This window comes from Nicotiana tomentosiformis, chromosome 7 (genome assembly GCF_000390325.3).
Source record: "Nicotiana tomentosiformis chromosome 7, ASM39032v3, whole genome shotgun sequence".
NCBI classification, from domain to species: Eukaryota; Viridiplantae; Streptophyta; class Magnoliopsida; order Solanales; family Solanaceae; genus Nicotiana; species Nicotiana tomentosiformis.
The window spans coordinates 58861342-58882743 of record NC_090818.1 but is presented as its reverse complement, the minus strand read 5'-3'; the positions used below and the strand labels follow the sequence as shown (position 1 = coordinate 58882743).

The 21402-nt window shown below is 37.9% G+C and overlaps 1 protein-coding gene across 2 annotated transcripts; it reads left to right on the top strand.

The window, feature by feature from the left end:
- The first annotated feature begins 527 nt into the window (after positions 1-527).
- Positions 528-8644, top strand: LOC104110826 (protein EI24 homolog). 2 transcript variants are annotated; one of them, XM_070181588.1, is made up of 11 exons: positions 528-856; positions 936-1001; positions 2309-2459; positions 3158-3210; positions 4286-4420; positions 4555-4618; positions 4696-4781; positions 4858-4940; positions 5383-5459; positions 6134-6230; positions 8264-8644. In XM_070181588.1, the coding sequence occupies exons 1-11, from the start codon at positions 744-746 to the stop codon at positions 8275-8277; spliced, it is 939 nt and encodes a 312-aa protein (XP_070037689.1). In that variant the 5' UTR covers positions 528-743; the 3' UTR covers positions 8278-8644. The 2 variants fall into 2 exon arrangements, with proteins under 2 accessions (XP_070037689.1, XP_009618680.1); XM_009620385.4 differs by having other exon boundaries at positions 530-856; positions 6115-6230.
- Positions 8645-21402: the final 12758 nt, after the last annotated feature.

The following is a 21402-nucleotide window of genomic DNA, read 5'->3' as shown; positions in this document are numbered from 1 at the left end:
GATTTTAGATTTTCTATCCTCAAATGTCAAATACCTAGTCTTTTCATCGATTATATTATGAAAAAGTATAATTTTATAAAAAAAAGGAATATTCAATAGCAACAGACATACAGTAAAACAAAAAAGCAAATCTTTCCATATAATTGAGTATAATAAAAAATTTAAGCCAAAAGTTTCCCATTAGGATGCGATACACATCCCAATCTTCAATTCAAAAACTGACACTCGATATACCAATTCTATTACTTCCAAAACATGTGCAGAAGGGAGATACTAACAACAAATTACAAAAGCTATTTAGTCAAAAATTTTAAAGCATTTTGTTCGTATTAGTAAAGATTCTATTAATTCATCCATTAGAAGAGATGAAGGAAAAGTGAAAATAAATTCCATAACAACAACCACAATAACTTGAAAATTAATATGTGAAATGTTACTATAATTATAAATCAACAAAGTTGTATTAAAAGTAAAATTTAACTATCACACCTCAAAGGCCTTCATATAAATTGAGAAAAAAATAAATAAATTGAAGAGGGAGTGAGGCAAACGCTTATTCCTATGAGTTTCAACCCTAAGCGCATCGAAACATATACCCACGGAGAATATCTTCAAAATAGAAAAAATAAAAAGTTGAATACGGCAACTTGGTTGGTGTTTAATCCCCTGGTTGTAGGTACGGCAACTTCAGAGAAGTAAGGTTGCAAATTGCAATCATCAATCAGGTTCTTGTGAAGGAAAGCATGGAGCCATTGGCGGACACAATGAGAAGCAAGTCAAAGCAAGCGTTGCTTCTGTGGGTCGATGGCGTAAGAGAAGCTTGCTGTTTACACCGTGTCATCATCTACTCTCTCAGGTTCCCTTTTCCAATTAATTACTCAAATCTCTTTTTACCCGTTTTATCTGAATTTTGATTTTGGGTTTCTTATTTGAAGGTCAAAGCAGCTTGCTATCCGTACGGGTCAGTGTTTTCTGCTGAATGGATTCATCTTCTTAGGAAGGTTCTATCTCTATCTATTTCTCTCTGTGTGTATGTAATGCAGTCATCCACTTGTTTTTGGGTTGGGCAAGCTGTTATTAGTTGAATCATAGGTTTCTAGTGGTCGAAGTGACCACAATTCAGATCTCTGCGGAGACAATTTTTTTTTGGTGATTTCTTTCCAATTGCGGCCTAGGCCTTGTTGGGCAGAGAGTAGGTACTCTGTGGAATAGTCAAGATGAGCATAACTTCCCCGGACACCAGGACTATTTTAAAAAGAAGAGATAGGTTTCGAGCTACATTCTGCACAATGAGAAGATTTTATGGAAGACTAAAGAGCTAAGTACTAACTATTAAGTATGAACCTTAAAAGACGGCCAGTCCTAGCTTGGATAAAAGAGGAGGGTTGCTAATATATTGATGTACAGTGTAAAAGGTGTCTGATGTATGTGTTTTTATTAAGTTGTAGTGGACCTAAATAGTGTGAGTAGGTACAGGCTATTTATATAGCCGGCTCAAACTAATTTGGGGTTGAAGTGTAGTTAGTTGATTGACTGAAGTACGACATTGGTCTACATGCTAATACTAAACAAAATGCTTTTAAGATTTTCATCTTAGAAAGGTTGAGTGTTTGCAACGTACAATTGGTATGGGGAGAAATTAAAAGGTCTCGATGATTCTATGTAGTGGTAACATTATACTAGGTTTAAATACACTTATGTAACCTAGAATATTCGAAAATATTTTAAACACTGCATAATGACAGGTAAACACTTTCTCAAACACTTAATAGTTCAGTGGACTTATATTTAAGAATTATAAATGTGCAGTTATAAAATTGTTACATGGAAGGAAGTTGGTCCTGTAAAGCAGGGATATTTGGTTTACAAAGTGTTAGTTATTAGATCTTCAACTAAATACCAAATGAGCCTTGCATTGATGTTGTTTTAAAGCTCAATTGTTAAAGAAAAAAGAAGCATGGAAGAAATGCGCACAGGAGGTTCAAACCTGTCATCTCTCTTAAGTAAGAAAAGAAAAACAGCCTTACCGCTGGACTAGGAATATCACTTGTCGTGTCACTCATTATTGCATATTTGTTCTTCACATATACTTTATATATGTACATTTATGAAATTTTTCGACAAAGTGGGGAACCGCTTAGGTCAATGTGCATTGCTTCTGACATTTTGAATATGCTCTGGTATGAGGATGAATGGCATCTTTTTGTTTTGCATCATCTTATAGTTCTTATGCTGCTCTAAAATGTTCAATTTGGGATGCACAATTTAGTATTAGCCATGTGATATATGATATAGTTTCTTTTTGCAGTATCTTTGTTCTGAAATCAGTTATCGTCCCTGCATTGGAATGGATATTACCTGGTCATTGCCCACAAATCAATTCTCCAGAGTCATGTTCATTTAGCAGTATTTTGGAGTTCTATCGATTCTTACGTGGTGGGCTTGTACAACTTTTTAATGTGAGTATATACCCTTCTTAATGGGGCCTAATGGTAACCTCGACATTAACCATATGATCAACATGCATTCTTTTTTCATAGATCATTTTTTCCTGTTGAAATGGAGTAGTCAACTTTTGTAGAGACGCTAATTGAGTTTAACAGAAACTTAACCAATCCCAAATCTGTATTTTGTACCTAGGGGAAAAAGCATTTGTTTCATCATGTTTCTACTGATATCTGTGCTATACAGGTGTGGAGTGAGTTAGATTAGATTAAAGAGGCATCCTTTATGTACTAAATTTCAGTACGGAATTAAGATGCACACGATTTGAGTGCAAGAAAGAAACTTAAGGTGTAATTTTTCAGGAAAATCTGAGCATTTTAATTGCAGTATATAAGTGATAACCAGTCCTCGAAAGGCTTGAAGCAGCTGCTGAAGTGTAAATGTTGGAAATAGGTTTTGTAGTGGGAAACATGATCTTTTTTTTTTTGTTTTATATTTCTTTTTAATCGGATTGTGGCTTCATAATATATTTGGGATAAAACATGCTCCAGTGGGAGCTACTTTGATTAGATTATTAGTAGTTTTTATTGTTCTTGATCTTTATTTATTGCCTTTTTTGCTACCTATTTTATGCACAAACAGTGTTTTTAATGTTCCGTCTATTATAAGCTGGTGTTTGCCTAATTTGTCTGTATCATTGTTATCCTTGCAGGTTTTCTGGTTCTACCCATTGTATGTATTCAGCCTTATTCTCAGCAGTATCTGGTAATAGCTTCCCTTACCTTTTCAAAAAAATAAAATAAACTAATTAATTAAAGAAGATTTTTTTTTTTTTAAAGATATCTAGTGATAGCTTCCCATTTTGGATCATTACTACAACAACAACAGCCCAGTGTATTCCTACAAGCCATTTTGGATCATTGTACCAAAATTATTTTATTTGAATTATTCAGATATACTCTGTTATGCTGTGATTTATCTTAGGCTTAATTAGCCAACAAGGTCTCTAAAGTTGCACTTATGATCGTCTTGGCATTTTGGAATGGTTATAGGAGTTTCAATCAATCAATCAATTGGTCCTCAAGTTGAAATACTGGGGGTCAGTTTTATGAATCCTTTGTATCCATTCTATTCTATTCAAATCCAATTTATTTCAATAATAAATAATTTTGTGTTTTGAGGCAATTAGGGATTCTCTAAAAGTAGCAGTTCTTTAAATCTCGCACTTCTGGCTACATGAAAATACAAGTATCTAACCCAGCATAAAAGGACTCTTGATGAATACCGAACCTAATGTAAGTATAATAATAACTAAATTTTGATTCTAACTAGTTGGTATGCCTATATGAATTCTTTGCTTCCAGTGTGTTCTATCTTTTGCTAAGGTCACATTGATTTGTAGAGCTTGTAGGTTTCTTGAGGCACTTCGCTCCTATGATTTTAAGTCTACCTTATCCCTTTTTATTATCATCAATCTTCACACTATCACACCTTTTAGTCCCATGATGTTGAGTAACAAACCCATAGTAGAACTGTGAACTTGCAAATGGAGAAACAAATGGTTGTTATCTCTTCCTTCTCTTTGCAAAGACTACATTATTTCATAATTGGAATTCCCCTCTCTGTAGAATATCCTTTTGTGAGCAAAAGAAAATCACTAAGATTCATGATTGAGCACATATATGTATAACTATGCGATCACCATTGTGGTAAGCATACATCAACATCTATATTTATAATGCATATATTCTCACTTAGGACATCCAGATGCTTGATAAAATGATGGTTTTCTTGATGTCCTATGCTTGAAATGATTTTTTCCTCTGGTATTGTAATTCAGGTACAATGACATCGCTAAACATGGGTTTTTCGCTTTGGAGAATTATGGGGCTCGTGATACTAAGTTATCTGATCAAAAGGAGTCCCAAACTTTGCAAAGCACAGTTCATAGGGAAAAATCAACTGATCTTGAAGGGTATGGTTCTACTTTTCGCTGGTTAATGTACACTGGAGCAATATTTTCCCACTTCAGATAATATCTTCCATGTAGAGCTATGTGCCTGCTATTCACCAGTTGTGACTTCTATTTTATTTTTATATTTCATGCAGGTTTATGATCAGTATAGCGGAGCAACTTTATTCAGTCCTCTTACTGACTTTCTTCTTCGCGGAGGTTAACTATTTTTATACATATCTTTGGTTCTCCCTTTTTTAAAATCATGTCTTCAAGAATACAATTGGATACTGCAGGTTTATTTTACTGGACTTATCCCTTACACCGGGAAAGCTCTAAATTTTATGCTTCTGTCATGGATGTATGCATACTATTGTTTTGAGTAAGTGCTGCTTTTTATCTCAATATTGCTAGTTACAGTTCATTCGAATGTTCATAAAAATTGCCTAACTTTCCAGGTATAAGTGGAATCTTTCTGGACTAAGTTTAGACAAGAGGCTGGACTTCTTCGAATCAAACTGGGCATTTTTTGCTGGTTTCGGTACTACATTTCCTTCAATCGATTCCACTCTTTTCAATGGTTTGTTTTATCAGTCATGTACAAAGATATGACAGTTGTCTTAAAAACCTCATGAGCACTCTTAGTTTTGACTAATTTCGACATTGTTTTCCTCATTAATATCTCGAACCAAATTGCTTGTATACCAGCAATACAAAATTCACCCATTGGTGCCCTTGAATGACTTGTTGGAAGCTTCTGTTCATATCATTAATAAACATTTGAAACAGAAGTTCTCCTCAGTCGAATCGACAATGTGAAAGGTCACGCAGTCACATTCTTGTTTAGAGTTTTTTTAATCCTCTAGATCGTGTGAGACCTTTTTCTATTTTAACACCAAGTACTGTTTATCATTTGAGCATTTACTTTTAAGTGTCATGGATCATCTTTCTTGCAAAAGTTAATCTGCCATTCGACTTTCCAGGAAATCCCTGTGTCTTGGCAATATTTTTGTTCTCTCCGCTTGTGAGCTATGGGGTTATGGCTATACTGTTTCCACTGGTAAATACAAAGTTCCAATCTCTGTGTTACTTATCTATTTCTTTTGTTTATAACAAGGTTTATGTGATGATGGCAAACTGTTATTTCGCTTTTTTTTGCTGTTTCTGTGTCTGCTTACGACTTTTTACCTTTTCTGCATGAATCTTATCGCATCAGGTCACAGTAGGGATTCATGAGCACAAAATCCTTGTGTGCTTTGACTTTGACTGGGAAGGAAATATAAAATGAGAATACATAAGTGCATTAAGATCATGTTCATTTTTTAAGCTGTTGTATCCCAGCAAGCTAGATTAGGATAAATGCTCGAAATGTTTGTTGCATTCTTTCCTGACACTTCATTCCCTCTTGCCAAGTGATACTGGAGAGAATTTCTCCAAAATATGTTTAACATGCAGCCGGCTATAATTCATGTCATGATTCTAACTCGCCTCAAATTATCTTGCGTATGAACTTTCTAGAGCAAATTCTCTGTTCATGGTTTCATGTTTGTGTGATGCATAACTTAAGCTAATATCAGATATGATGGTTATGCTTGTTCCCTCTCGCGTTGTCACTGTGCTTGAATATTTCTCTGGCCATTCGTATGAACTATAGAAATAGAATGATATAATACTTTAGCTGTTGCTTATTTCATGCTAACTTTTATGTCCTGTAGTTTGTTTTAACTGCAACAGGCTCAGAAGCTGACAAAATTGTTGCCTTGCCTAGAAGAAAGTGGAGAGGTGCTGGATTGGGAAGGGTACCAATATTTTTCATTGCCGATTACATGTCGTAAGCTTTCTGGGCTTTCCCTTTTGGATGTTTTTATAATTTTTTATAGTTTTGGTGCTTAGCTAGTTAGCTTTATATTTGTAACAAAATATATGCTCTTGGATATCATTATTGAATTTGGGTATTTTCTTATCATCGTCATTGTTAGAAGGTGTTTCATGAGGAGCCATAATCTTCTCTACTTCTCATATATGGGCCATTCTTGATTTGCTTCTTTCTGTCTTCTGTGCTTCAGTGAAGAAGTAAGTGAAAATTGCTGAGAAATGAGAAGAAAATAAAAAAAGCTTAGAGTAAATGGAAAACGGATGTTCTAGGAAGAGCATGAGGGATTTACTCTTCTTATTATTTCCACTTTAAGAATATTTTTTGGCTTCTCTTTGATCTTCATTTCACTATGTTCTAATTTGCATTTTCTTACCATTGTGCCCAATGCTTACATTTTTACTCATCACTTCCTCAATTGTATTTTCAATATATACTCCATCCTACTTTCAGTATCATACTTCGAGTAGGCACAAGTTCTAAGAGTACATTTAAAATATAATGTACTTGTCAATAGGGATATACCGAAAGTACTAAGTACTCTATAATGTTACTATGCCTAAAACTTGTGTCACTTTTCCTACATTTTTGTAATTATATTTTAGTCTTCTACAATTGTAATGTTTTTCACAGAACATTTTATTTTATTTTAAAGCATTAAAGTAGAATCTTCTTGATGCTTCCATTCTGTCCCCTGATTGGTAAAGCACCTAATTCTACTCCGCTTCTTAAAGCAATGCCACTCAATATAGAAAATCTCTCTAGATTAACTAAAGTAATCAGAGGAATATAATAATTTTCTTTTAGAATCTGCAACAACATATTTTTATGACCCAAATTGGAAGAGATCAACCATGAAAGCAATTGCTTCTCAAAAATGAGAGAAGAAAATACCAAGTAGTAGGATGAGACAATGGTTATTAGTGTTTGACTTTGACCAGATTGCTCCCTCTTTTCCATAATGCTTCAAAAGAGTCAAATGGTTTTGCATCAGAATGTCCCCCCTGTAAAAGAATGTACATAAACAACAATTAACTTACTTATTTTCCATCTCTGAAGAATTAATCTGAAAGTGAATATTAGGACCTTCCTCATGGGATTTGAGTAACAAACTGTACATACAAACAAGAGAGCAAAAACTAGACATAGTTTTGATGATCAGTGACCTCTCTTGTTGTTGGATAATTTTACAACTTCGGTTTCACAAAATTGTTCCTTGAACTGTGTTCTTTGGGAGCTCTACTAGCCCTGCCATGGTTGGAAAAGCATAAATTTGCTGAAAATGACTTGGTGAAGGGCATTCTTGAATTGGGTTTTACCTCCACCAGAGATCTTGGCTTGCTTCTACCTCACTTTCTAGTTCAATTAAGAAAATAAGTGAGAACAATCATTTCCAACAGTTTCCTAGGGACCTAGTCTGAATTTCCTTTTCTGAAGAAGTTCTTGGGCTCCCGTTGATGCAAGTAGAGAATCATGATTGATTTCTATTGTGTTTTCGTCTATATAGTTTTTTTGTTTATATAGTTATTCTTGATAGCGTTACCTTATCTAGGTGGATTTCCTATGGTTTTTCTTCTTGCCCCTTTAGCTGAAGCCACTCTTGAACCTTATGAAGACATAGCTTCTCTCTAGCCTTCCAGAATACTTGCTTGAAGTCCTTATACCCTAATTCTTGAGTACCTGACCCCTTGGTACCACTGAAAATCATCATAGCACTCTGAATAAACCTTTGGGGGTTACTATGATATCTTAAACCTATCCAAAATTCCTCCCCTGTATTGATTCTCCCCTTAATCAAATTATCGGTTATCTTTTTATTACTTACCCCTCAAAATACAATACTCCCCTAACACTATAGTGACAGAACATGGCTTATATTGCATAAGCTTTTTCATGCCAACTTTTTCTAGCTACTCTGCTTTCAGCCTGAGTCATGCAGTTTGCCTATTTACACGTTAGTGCTAATTTTTTTTGCTCGTCTTCTTTTGCAGGATGCGAGTCTTGAAACTCTTTTCGCTGAAATCACGTCCCCAAATGAAAGAGAACAAGGCTCTATGAAATAGAATTAACATGTTTGACATATTGCAACGCTGTCTAACCATGCATAACCTGTATTTTATTTATGAATTTGCATTGGTATGGGTCAAACAATGTTCCCAACTCATCCACGATCACAATACGAACATGTGCTTGTAATTTATCATTCTTTAGTTAAGAGAGGAACAAATAGATCCAAATGTGCTGCTATCACGAATGGAGGATAGCAACTTGGATGATTTTTTCTGCATCTTATGTACATAGTAATTGGCATGGTCATTCATTCATATGGACAAATACGTATATATGTTCAAAGTTATTCAAAATTTCACTTACGAGAGTAATGTTTCTTTTATTTGGTCACAACTGATTAGCTTATGTCGTAAGGACTATAATTATTTGTTAAAGTTGCTCCTTTGTATTCCTATGTTAAGAAATTTGATACCTAATACTTTTGACAACTATTTTCTGGCTGTTGAAACTATTTATTTGTTAAAAAGTGGATAGCTTTTAGTTAATAGGAAGTTACTCCTGTCAAACAAAGTGGGAAATGCAAGGTCCTGGTGTAGCCGCAGGGGTGCACTACTTCTAAATGGATCAAATCTGGACCAGAAATTATACAGAAAAAGTTTATAATCATGACTCATGAGAACAAGAATCGTTAGATTATCTAAATTCCTTCTATCTCGTCTGCTGGGTTCTTTCTCTTCTAAAATTTTGTTTCTGCTCCAAGTATATAACTGGAATAGCCTACTATGTGAGAGAAATATTGTTACGGATAATGGCCTAGTCACACCTCACGCTTTGTTCTATCATTTTTCTAACAGGTAGTAGGGGCACTCGTACTTTGGCTCAAACTACGGTATTTTTTAAAATGTAAAAAGCACACCATTTATAATAGTGGAATACAGTATTACAAAAAGAATCTGAACAAATAATGAACATTTACACTTGATCATCTTGTTTAGATACAACAAGATAGTAGTAAAGTTTGAAACACAAAAAAGTACAAATTATGTGCTAGTTGTTTTTTTACGTAATTAGTAACATCAGGTTTTGATCCGATGGCAGAGATTATCAACTGTAGCCTTGTTATTTACCGGATCAGGCTGAAACTCCGAAGTTCTAGATCAGTCGATGGAGTCATGAGTTCCGAGGAGCAAGTGGTAGCTCCGGTCAGAGGCGGAGTCAGGATTTGAAGCTTATGTGTTCGGGATTCTAATCATTTTTAAGTTATTGAGTTTTAAATTAATAATTTGTATACAGAGTTTGAACCAAAGCTACTGGGTTCGGCCGAACCCGTAACTCGCTCTCTAACTCCACCCCTGGCTCCAGTTAGCGGTGTCGGAGAGACACCAGAAACTATGATTGTGAGGCCTCTGTTTCTTCATGGCTTGGAGGATTAAACCTTCCATGGACTTGCTGGCTGTGGCTTTTCTTTTTGGTTGATTTTTGGGTGTTTAGCTCTTTAGTTTTGATGTAAAATGGCAATGGCTGACATTGATTTATAGTGGAGAAAGGCTGCCCTGATACACGACGAAATTTCATATATGGTTGAATAGTGCAAAAAGGCTAATCTAACACATTAGTCTTTAATGAAAAGTCCTAAAACAATATTACGTACCTAATTCGGTTTAAGCCATAAAAATAGAGAAACTCATGGCAAGGAGCACATCATTTTTTAGTGCACCAATACATACCCGAATTTATATGACTAGAGAATAAAGGGAACAAAGCAAAAGCATTACAGGAAAAAGTCGTAACGACCCGATCGGTCAATTTGAGCTTTCCCATTTGTCGGTTTGAGACATTGAGTAGCTTCATATGATGCATTATGGCTTGCATAAATGGTTGATTCTGATGTTTGAGAGGTCCGAGATTGATTTGGTAGAGTAATTCTCAATGTGAAAACTTTAAGTTGGAAGAGTTGACGAAGGTTTAACTTCTGGGTAAACGACTTCGGAATCGAGATTTGGTGGTTTCTATGGGTTCGTGTGATTTCTATGGATGTTTCTAGAAGGTTTTGGCTCTATTTGTTGAAAGTTGGCAACTTGAAGAATTGGAGAGTTCATAGATTTGATCGGAAGTTGACTTCTGTGTTATCAGATTCCTATAGTGGTTTTAAGACCTTGTATATGTTCATTTAGTTGATTGGAACTTGTGCAAAGTTTGATTGTGATCCGGAATATCTCAGTGTGATTCTGACGAGTTCGACGAAGTTGGAATGGTTGAAAGTTAAGAGAATATTTTTGATCTTCGATTCTTCGTTTTGATTTATTTGCGATTTTTTGAGCCATTGGATAAGTTTGGATATTGTATTTGAACTTGTAGTATGATTGGACGGGGTCTCGAGTGTATTTTGGGGTGGTTTTTGATCAGTTCTATATGTTTTGGAGCAGCTAAGTTGCTGGTGTTTTGCAGTGCTTCGCGATCGCGGATATAGGCCCGCGATCGCGTAGAAGGATCTTGGCCAGCTGAGTATTTGTGATACGCGTTTGCAGTCAGGGGGTCGCATTCGCGTATTATGTTTCGAAGCTAGAGCTATGTGCTTCGCGTTCGCATGGTAAATTTTGTGTTTGCAAATTGTTGGAAGTATGTTCTCCACGTTTTCATGGTCATGCTCGCGTTTGTATTGAGTCTGAGCAAGTTGGGCTCGCGTTGGCCTTTGTGTTTGTGGATGGGAGCTTGTGTTTGCGTAAGGTTGGTTGGTTGGCTTTCGCGATCGCGGGCCTATGCCGTGATTACGGGATTTTTACCCATTCTTTCATTTTTGAGCCTTAAACTTGGAGAAGGGCGATTTTTCATGGAGATTTTCATTCAAGCTAAGAGGGTAAGTAATTTCTACCTATTTATGATTATATATCAAGAATCTATATGGATTTCTACATCTAAAATATAAAAATTTGCAAGTAAATTTAGATTTTTTATCTACACTTTAAGAAAGTATTTTGGAGATTTGAGTACCGATTTGGACTCGATTTTAGATACTAATTATATATTTGGACTCGACAGGTTATGGGTCATCAGATTTCGGGCACGCGGGCCTGGATTGACTTATGTTGAGTTTTTGAAAAATTCATCAAAGATCAAATCTTTATGGATTGGGATCGCTTCCTATAACAATGTTTGACTCCCTTGGTCGATGTTTGGCTTGGATCTACGTGATTGGAGGGTTAGAACGAGGTTTTGACGTGATTTGAGGTTGAAGCTAGCCGGGGAAGAGGTAAGTCTCTCGGCTAACCTTGTTAAGAAGGAAACCACTTAGGATTGACTTGATTACTACGTGTTTAAGATATTGCTGGTGGTGTATATGCTGTGTAGCAAGAGTATATGCACGCACCAAGTTTATATCATGTCCAGACTGGAATTGAGATACTTTATGCCTTGTTTTGATCATGTGCTCATCTTTATTTATGATTTGTTTGACTTATATATCTACGTTCGATCTCTTATTCATGCTAGAGATCATGCTTAAATTTATGATTATTTGTGAAGGCATGAGAGCTTATATCCGCAGTTATATATAAATTCCATGAGCACATATCAACATGATTAGTATTAATACCCTGTGAATCTTTTATCTATAATTCTTGGGCATATGTACATGTATTATGTTTGGATACTTGATTTGGACTGAGATCATGGAATGAGAGGTAAGGTCGTGCGAATGAAATACAATTATAGCACACATAACATGATGAGCAAATATTTGATTATAAGTACGCTATCAAACTTCTTTTTGCGTTTGAATAAGGATCCGTCCCTCTAGAGTCAGGTGATAACCCATGTTAGTTTGGGCCCTATGAGCGTGGTCGATACATGGATTGTGTATCTAGTTTCAGTGATACATTGATTGTATATCGGGTTCAGTGATACATGGATTATGTATCTGAGTACATAGATCGTGTGTCGGTTACGGTGAGTAATAGAGTTTGAGCATACAAAGACATCCCTGCTTCATTTAGCAATACTTATTTGAAACCGTTGCATGTCACTTATTGAGAGCCTCGACTCCGTTGATTGAAGCATGCCATCTTTAAATGTCGTATCTGAGTAGCGTTATGATTATCTATTGAATTGGAAAAGCATGCTTTATACCTTTCGACTGTTTTATATCTTTAACATTTGTTGTTCATGAGATTATTTATTGTTTAAGTTGTGGGATCTTTGTTATTTATATCCGTGTAGTAAGTATCTTGATGCCTATAGTCTTGCCACCGCTTCTTCGAGGTTAAACTTGATACTTATTGTGTACCGATTATGGTATAATCATGCTACGCTTCTGCACATCTTTTTGTGCGGATCCTCAGGTGGGTACTAACAAAGCCTTTTGTTGAGCCTAGGCGTTAGCTCAAAGACTTAGGGAAAATTGCACTCATGGATTCATTTTGCAATACCCGAGCCCCTGCCTTTTATTATTTCCTGTCTATTTTTGTTACCCAGACAATTTCGATCATGTATTGAGACTTATTCTTCTTTAGTAGTTGCTCTTGTACTTATGCCACCTAGTCCTTGGGGGTTGTACTGTTTTGGTCCTGTTTGGACCATGCTATGATTGTATAAGATATTACACTGTTTCGATATTATTCCTATCTTTATTTACGATATAACTCTATTAATTAAAGATTTATGGTCTATATTTTATTGATCGTGAGTTGGCTTACTTAGCAAGTATTGCTAAGTACCATCATGATCTGAGGTAGGATTTTGGATCGTGAGAAGTTGGTATTAGAGACAGGTTGTGTAGGCCCCACGAGTTACGAGCAGGTCTAGTAGAGTCTTGTTGATTTATTTGGAGACGTTTGTACCTATCTCCAAGAGGCTGCAGGATGTATGTCACGCCCCCAATTTTCCTCCGTAGGATGTCGTGATGGCACCTAGTCTCCATGACTAGGTAAGCCTAACAAATAGTAATAATTTGACAGAAATAATTATCAAAATGCTAAAACAAAGTTGGATAACGGATAAAACCTCCCGATACAAAATATAATTTTAACAATACATACCCCAAAAATCGGTGGAATTGAGTCTTAAGCTCTACAGAGTATAACTAGAGTAACTACTCTGCGGACACCGAACATGCATACCTTGAAATCTCCAATAAAAGCAGCTAGCAGGTAATCTCTAACGACCGGCACGAGCAGACGTACCTGGATCTGCACAAAAATGTGCAAAAGCGTAGTATGAGTATACCACAACGGTACCTAAAGTATCAAGCCTAACCTCAGTAGAGTAGTGACGAGACCAGGTCAAGACACCTATTAGGATATAAATAAGCAGTATAGAAATGTAATAAGGATAAAAGCAAGGTATAACCGATACGAAACAAGATAATAACCTGAACAAATACCAAGTGATCATATACGGATAACAACTGCTAAAAATAAATAAGAATGAAACAACAAGAAATGTTTTCACTAAAACTCTTTGCAACATGAAATAAATAGCAAGAATCACAACGAGGTACTGCCTCATGTATAATGAAATCACAACCGAGGTACCGCCTCGCATTATCAAGAATCACAGCCGAGGTACCGCCTCGTATTCACATTTCTCAATTTCAATCATAACCTTTCCTTATACCGTCGCGTGAGCCTTACATTTGAACTAGGTTTTGAAAATAGTTTTTTCGAAATAGCTACACACACTTTAGCCCACCTAATGACGCCGCGTGGCTTCACGTAATTCCTCTACAAGCAACACACACATAAGTCCCACCTTATACCGCCGCATGCTCGTCAATATCATATCACAACAATAATTCACACCACAAAGTGCCCATATATCACAACTTGCCAACAACAACAATATCAATATTTTCATAACAATAGCACATGGCTCCACCATAACGTATACAAAAATATCAATAACAACAATGAGTGTAAAATGCTCAATACGATATATGTTCAATAATGGGAACAAAAAAAAGATAACATTTAACAATGAGTTTCAAATAATGCGAATCAACAAGGAAATGGATAACATGAACAATTACGTCAAGTGGATAGCACGAAGGATAACTTCAAATAATGATAACTAACAATGAAGAGATAGCATGTAACAATAAAAGAGGCAACAAGTTCAACTAAAGCATGGGAGCAATTTAGCAAGTAGGATGTAGAACAAGTAGTAAATAAGTCAATTAAGGCATGTAAGGATAGACTAACACAATTAAGGATAGACTGACTATGATAATTTAGAACATGATATGGTATTTCAATTAAAGCATGAAAATAGTCTAAGTAGCCTAAACCGGTCACATACCATGTACAACCCGTGAACCCACTTGCCACCTTGAGTACACGGCTTTCACAGAGCACTAAAAGACGCAATCAATACCAAATCCTAAGGGGTAATTCCCCCCCACGAAGTTAGGCAAGACACTTACCTCGACTAGGCTAATTCAACCCTCGGAAATCGCTTTCATCTTAAAACGCGCCTCCATACGGCTCAAATTTACACAAAATTAACTCAATATTATCAACCAAGCGGAGAGAAAACAATTACAATAAGTAAAGCTTTGATCTTCACACTTTTTCCAAAACATCAATAAAAGTCATCTTGGGGCCCGACCGGTCAAAAACCGGGTCCAATAGTAGATACCGTCTACCCATGACCCCACGAGTTCATATATATGATCAGTTTCACAATTCGAGTCCAAATCGACTCTCAAAACAGAATTTCTTATTTTCAAAAACTCGACAAAGTTTCACAAATTTTCACAAATTTTCACTTTGATTCACATGATTTTGACGTTAGAATCCAAGATATGTTGATGGCATATGATTATAAATAGATTAGAATCACTTACCCAAGGTTTGTAGGTAAAAATCCCCTCTCCATCCCTTTAACAAGTTGCAGGCGTCGGATTTGCGACACATGGTTCGAATTTGCGAACCCTCGCAATTGCGGACTAGGGCTCGCATTTGCGAACCCTGACAACCTCATGAAGCCTCGCATTTATGAGTAAAGGCTTCGCAATTGCGAAGCTGGGAGTTTGGGAAATGCAACCAAATGTTCGCAATTGCGAACCAAGCAAGAATCCCACTGGCTTCGCAAATGCGAAGGGAAAGTTGCTTTTGCGACAACTATCCCTCCTCTGCCACCTTCGCAAATGCGACCCTAGTGTTCGCATTTGCGACACTAGAGCATCAGACACCATATTTTTCTATTTGAATCCAAACCATTCCGGAACATGTCTGAAACTCATCCGAGCCCTTGGGGCTCCAAACCAAACATCCACTCAAGTCTAAAAACATCATACGAACTCGCTCGCATGATCAAAACTCAAAAATAACATCTAAAGCTACGAATTGAACTCTAAAATGCATGAAATTCAATGGAATTTTCTAGAACTTCTAGAATAACAACTAAACGTCTGAATCCTATCAAATCAACTCCAAACGACACCAAATTTTTCAGACAAGTTCTAAATATTATAACGGACTTATTGTCCCAAAATTAAATTTCGAGCTCAATAGCTAAAAGTCAACCTACAGTCAAAATTTTCAACTTTAAATTGTTAAAATTTGGCAAATCCACATAAATCATCTTACGGACTTCCAAAATCAATTCCACGCATACGTCCAAATACGAAATCATGATACGAAGCTATTAGAGTCATAAAAATACAATTCCAGGGTCGTTTTCACAAAAGTCAAAGTTTGGTCAACATTTTTAAATTTTTAAACTTCTAAGTCAATAATCAAGGGTCCAAATCAATTCGAAAGCTTTCCGGAACGAAACTAATCGGCCCCGCAAGTCATAATATCATAAACATACATGTGTGAAGCATAAAAAGGGGTAACATGGCACAATTACACAAACGGCCCACCGAGTCGTTACATTCTCCCCCTCTTAAAACAAACGTTCATCCTCGAATGTGCATAAGGGCATACCTGAAGTAATGAATAGATGAGGATAATGACTCTGCATGTCGTGGTCAGTCTCCCAGCTCGTATCCTCAATCGGATGACCCCTCAACTGAACCTTCACTGAAGCAATGCTCTTCGATCTTAACTTCCGAACTTGTCGGTCCAAGATAGCCACATACTCTTCGATATAAGTCAAATCCTCGTCCAATTGGATTGTACTGAAGTCTAGAACATGAGACGGATCATCATAATACTTCCGGAGCATAGAAATATGGAACACCGGATGAACCATAGATAATCTAGGTGGCAATGCGAGCTTGTAGGCCACCTCCCCAATCATCTCAAGGATCTCAAAATGTCTGACATACCTAGAGCTTAACTTGCCCTTCTTCCCGAACCTCATCACACCTTTCATGGGTAAAACCGGGAGCAAGACTCACTCTCCAACCGTGAATGCAACATAGCGAACCTTACGATCCGCATAGCTCTTCTGTCTAGATTGGGCTATACGAAGCCTATCTTGGATCATCTTGAACTTCTCCAAGGCATCTCGAACCAAATTTGTGCCTAATAACTTAGCCTCTCCCGGCTCAAACCAACCAACTGGAGAATGACACTGTATCCCATATAGGGCTTCATAAGGAGCCATCTGAATACTCGATTGGTAGCTGTTGTTGTAGGAAAGCTCCGCAAGTGGCAAGAACTGATCCCAAGCATCCCCTGAAATCCATAACGCGGGCACGAAACATATCCTCCAATATCTGAATAGTGCGCTCGGACTGTCCGTCCGTCTGGGGGTGAAATGTTGTACTCAACTCAACCTATGTGCCTAGCTTATGCTGTATATCTCTCCAGAAGTGCGATGTGAATTGCGTACCCTGGTCAGAGATGATGGATACCGGCATACCATAAAGTCGGACAATATCGCGGATAGAGATCCCATACCGTGTCAAATTTATTTTGAGTCCGTGGAAGCCCAACAACAAAATCCATGGTGACACACTCCCATTTCAACTCGAGAATCTCAAGTCTCTGAAGCAAACTGCCCAACTTCTCACACTTCACCTGCTGACAAATTAGGCACCGAGCTACATGTTTCACTATGTCTTTATTCATTCTCCTCCACCAGTAGTACTGCCTCAATTCCTAATACATCTTAGCGACACCCGGATAAATGGAGTACCGTGAACTGTGGGCCTCCTGAAGAATCAATTCACGTAAACCATCTAAAACCCGAGGTTTAATGGTGCCGAGGTAGGCTAATGTGTTTGAGGATTGTAGAACAGTACAAACTTTTTGGGTTGAAGAGCATTGGGGAGTTGAAGAAAAATTGTTGCAGAATATGACATTTCTGTGGTCCATTATGCGATCGTAGAACTGATATGCGGACCGCAAATCCGCCACAGAATGAATAAGAGAAATGGGACAATTCTGGAGGTTGTTTTGCGGTCAATTATGCGACCGCATAATCGTTTCACGGGCCGCACATCCGTCACAGAACCAACATGAAGATTTCTGGAGAGAGATTCTGCGGTCCATTCTGCGTCTGCATAATTGATATGCGGGCCACAGACCTAGCCGCACACTGGATTAGACTAGCCTGGTTTTTGGGACCATTTATGCGGTCAATTTTGCAGGCCGCAAACCTGATCTGCGATGCACTCTGCAACCGCAAAGTTGAGTTCAGAGGGTCCATTTTCCTATTTTTATAACCCGATGCCATTTTGAGGGATTATATGATATTTTAGAGAGATAAGAGAGTTATTCTAGAGAGAGAAAGGGGAGGATTCAAGGATTTCACTACTAAACTCTAATCAACCCTTGGAATTTCATCAATAGGAACTTGCTAGGGTTTCTAAAAGGTAAGAATTTCTTCCCCCAATTCTCCAATTTTGGATTTGGGTTGGTTATGGGTGATGGGAGTAGACCTATCACATTCATGAGCTAATAGGGATTGTGGGGAAGTTGTTGGACAATCTTGGGTGGTTTTGTTGTTGAATTGGTTGAGGAAAGGTTGGGTTGTCATTGTAGCAGCTCTTGCCATACGAATTCCTCTAATCATTCTTGTAATTTTCCCCTCTTTTATAAATTGGCATCGTTAGGAGTGTCAGGATGTTATTGTTATACCACATAAAGCTCTTTCGAGGTATGAAGGCTAAACTCTTCTTCTAGTATCAGAATTCTGGTATTCTTCTAAAACTCCATCGTATGTAGTTCAAACTTGAAATACTATTGAGGTGGGATATTCAAGCTGGTAAATTGATTCCCAAATTGCATAACGTGTCAGTACCCTTGTGTGTTAATTATTCTCTATTTTCATTTAATTATGTTATACCCATTTTGGGAAGAAAGTTTTGTACGGAATCAATGTGATCAAATTCTTATATCTCATATGATGAAATCTTATGAACTTATATTTGTTAAGGCCAAATGTGCCAAAGGGCTTGATTTGAAAAGAAATCTTTTGTACAAACTATTATCATTTTGAGAATCCAAATTGTGGTATTGTGATTACACCTCCACCCGCATACATTGGGGTGAGGCGGCATGGCCGCTTTCTATAGAGATTGTGTCATTATGATTACACCTCCACCCGCACACATTGGGGTAAAACGGCAGGGTCGCTTTGTGTATATATTGTGGCATTGTGATTACACCTCCACCCGCACACATTGGGGTGAAGCGGCAGGGCCGCTTTGTGTAGATATTATAGCATTGTGATTATACCTCTACCCGCATATATTGGGGTGAAGCGGCATGGCCGCTTTGTGTAGAGATTGTGGTATTGTGGTAGAGGTTGTTATAGAGGATCCCCAACTTGAAATTCATAAATGTTATTGAAAGCTTTAAATGAATTTGTTGTGGTTTTAATGGCTATTTAAACTCTTTTATTGTTTCCATGATGTCATGTACTAACGTCCCTTTTGCCGGGGGCGCTGCATCTTTAATGGATGCAGGTGGTTCCACAACATGCGTCTTTGATAAGTGATAGCAATGCACCCTCTTCCCAGCTGACTTGGTGAGACCTACTTCATCTCGAGGTCGTATATTTTTTGTTCCTCGTGTATTATAGTTTGAGATATAGTCGGGGCCTTGTTGCCGTCACTATCATAGTACTCTTTTATATCTATTAGAGGCTCCGTAGACATATTGTGGGTTGTATGTTGGTGTCGGAAAGTCAAACTTGTAAAGTTATATTTGTATCATATGTTTCCACTTCTAAACTATGAATGTATAATGTAATATTTTGGGAGATCTTGAATGAAGTTCTAACGGTAATGAAATTTAGATTGTTCATGTAACCTTCTCGTTGTGTAAGTAATGAAATATATCTTCTCTTTATTCATGGGTGAGTTTGGGTAGGAGGCATTGTACAGGCTTGCTTGGCCGGGTTATCTCGGTTGAGTGCTAGTCGCGCTCCTCGAGGTCGGAGCGTGTTAAGCTTGGTATGAGAGCCTAAGGATTTAAAGCCTCCTAATATTTCTCGAAGCCGTGTCTAGTAGAGTCCTTCTTATCAGTGTGTTGTCAACCACATCTATAATTAGGAGGCTACTTGGGCATTTAGGAATAATACCCTTCTTTGATGTTCTAGATCGTGCGATAGGGCTAATTGTAAGGTTGTTCCTCCTCTAACTCATGCATTGCTCTAACTTTCAGTATATGGTGCCTAGGTAGAAAGCAAAAACTGGCCAATGAGCCAATGCCACCCTAGTAGTGGCGGTTGATTATATACTTGATGATGCAGGTGAGCACCCGAGGGGTGAGGATATACCCCCAGCTACTACACCGCCTGATTCTACCACTCCTGCTCTGACTGCCCCAACCCCTACTCCTACCGAGGGAGCAACTATTCCACCTCTAGCCCCAGCTTCTGGTCCCAGTGTTTCTGATGGGGACCTTAGGGGAGCCATACATATGTTGGCTCAGATAGTGACTTCACAAGACCAGAGATCGAATTTTGCACATGCTTCTTTTAGCCGGCAAGGGGATTCTTCTTGTTCCAGGGTGAACAGGTTTCTTCAGCTGGATCCTCCAGTGTTCACAACTACTGATCCTGAGGAGGACCCCCAAGACTTTATTGATGAGATGCACACGACCCTCCGAGTGATGCGTGTTATTGATACGGAGGGAGTGGAGTTAGTCTCCTAAAGACCGAACATCAAAGGCCTGATAGCTTGGCACAAAACATAGAAATTCCCATGTGGAAATGGGAGATGATCAATATGGTATAGGACTACCTCGCACTCCTCGCAAGTTTGACTCGATTTGGGTGATTGTGGATTGACTCACAAAATCAGCACACTTCTTACATGTTAAGGCTACCGACATAGCGGAATAGTATGCTTAGTTGTATATCAAGGAAATATTTAGGTTGCATGGCACCCCGATTTCTATTATCTCCGACCGAGGGGCATAATTCACAACTAATATTTGGAAGAAATTTCAGCAAGGGTTAGGTACACAGGTGAATCTTAGTACATCTTTCCATCCACAGACCGACGAGCAAGCAGAGCGAACTATTTAGACGCTTGAGGATATGTTGCGCGCTTGTGTTCTTAACTTCAAGGGTAGCTAGGATGATCATTTGCCACTCATAGAATTTGCCTACAACAACAGTTATCATGCTAGCATTCAGATGGCACCGTTCGAGGATCTATATGGTAGGAGATATATATCTCCCATTAGGTGGTTCGAGATTGACGAAGCGGAGTTAATAGGGCCAGACCTCGTGCATCGGGATATGGAGAAGGTTAAGATCATTAAGGAGTGGTTGAAAACTACCCAGAGTCATCAGAAGTCCTATTCGGATATACGTCGTAGGGATTTGGAGTTCCAATAGGATGACTGGGTGTTCTTGAAAGTTTCCCCCATGAAGGGTATAATGCGGTTTGGTAAGAAAGGAAAATTTAGTCCAATTTATGTCGGACCATACAGAATTATTCAGAGGATTGGTCAGGTTGCTTACAGGCTAGAACTACCTCCAGAGATGTATTTAGTGCACCCGGTGTTTCATGTATCCATGTTGAAGAAGTTGGTTAGAGACCCATCAATTATTGTTCCAGTTGAGACTATTGAGGTTAATGCACCTAAAAGGGGTGGCCTATTCATGGTTTGAGATGTGGGAGGACTCCCGTGAGGAGGGGAGCCCTCCGGCGAGGTGAAGTGAGTTTGTCGACGCCTTCATTGACCATTTATTGCCTGCCAAGACTAAGGTAGTC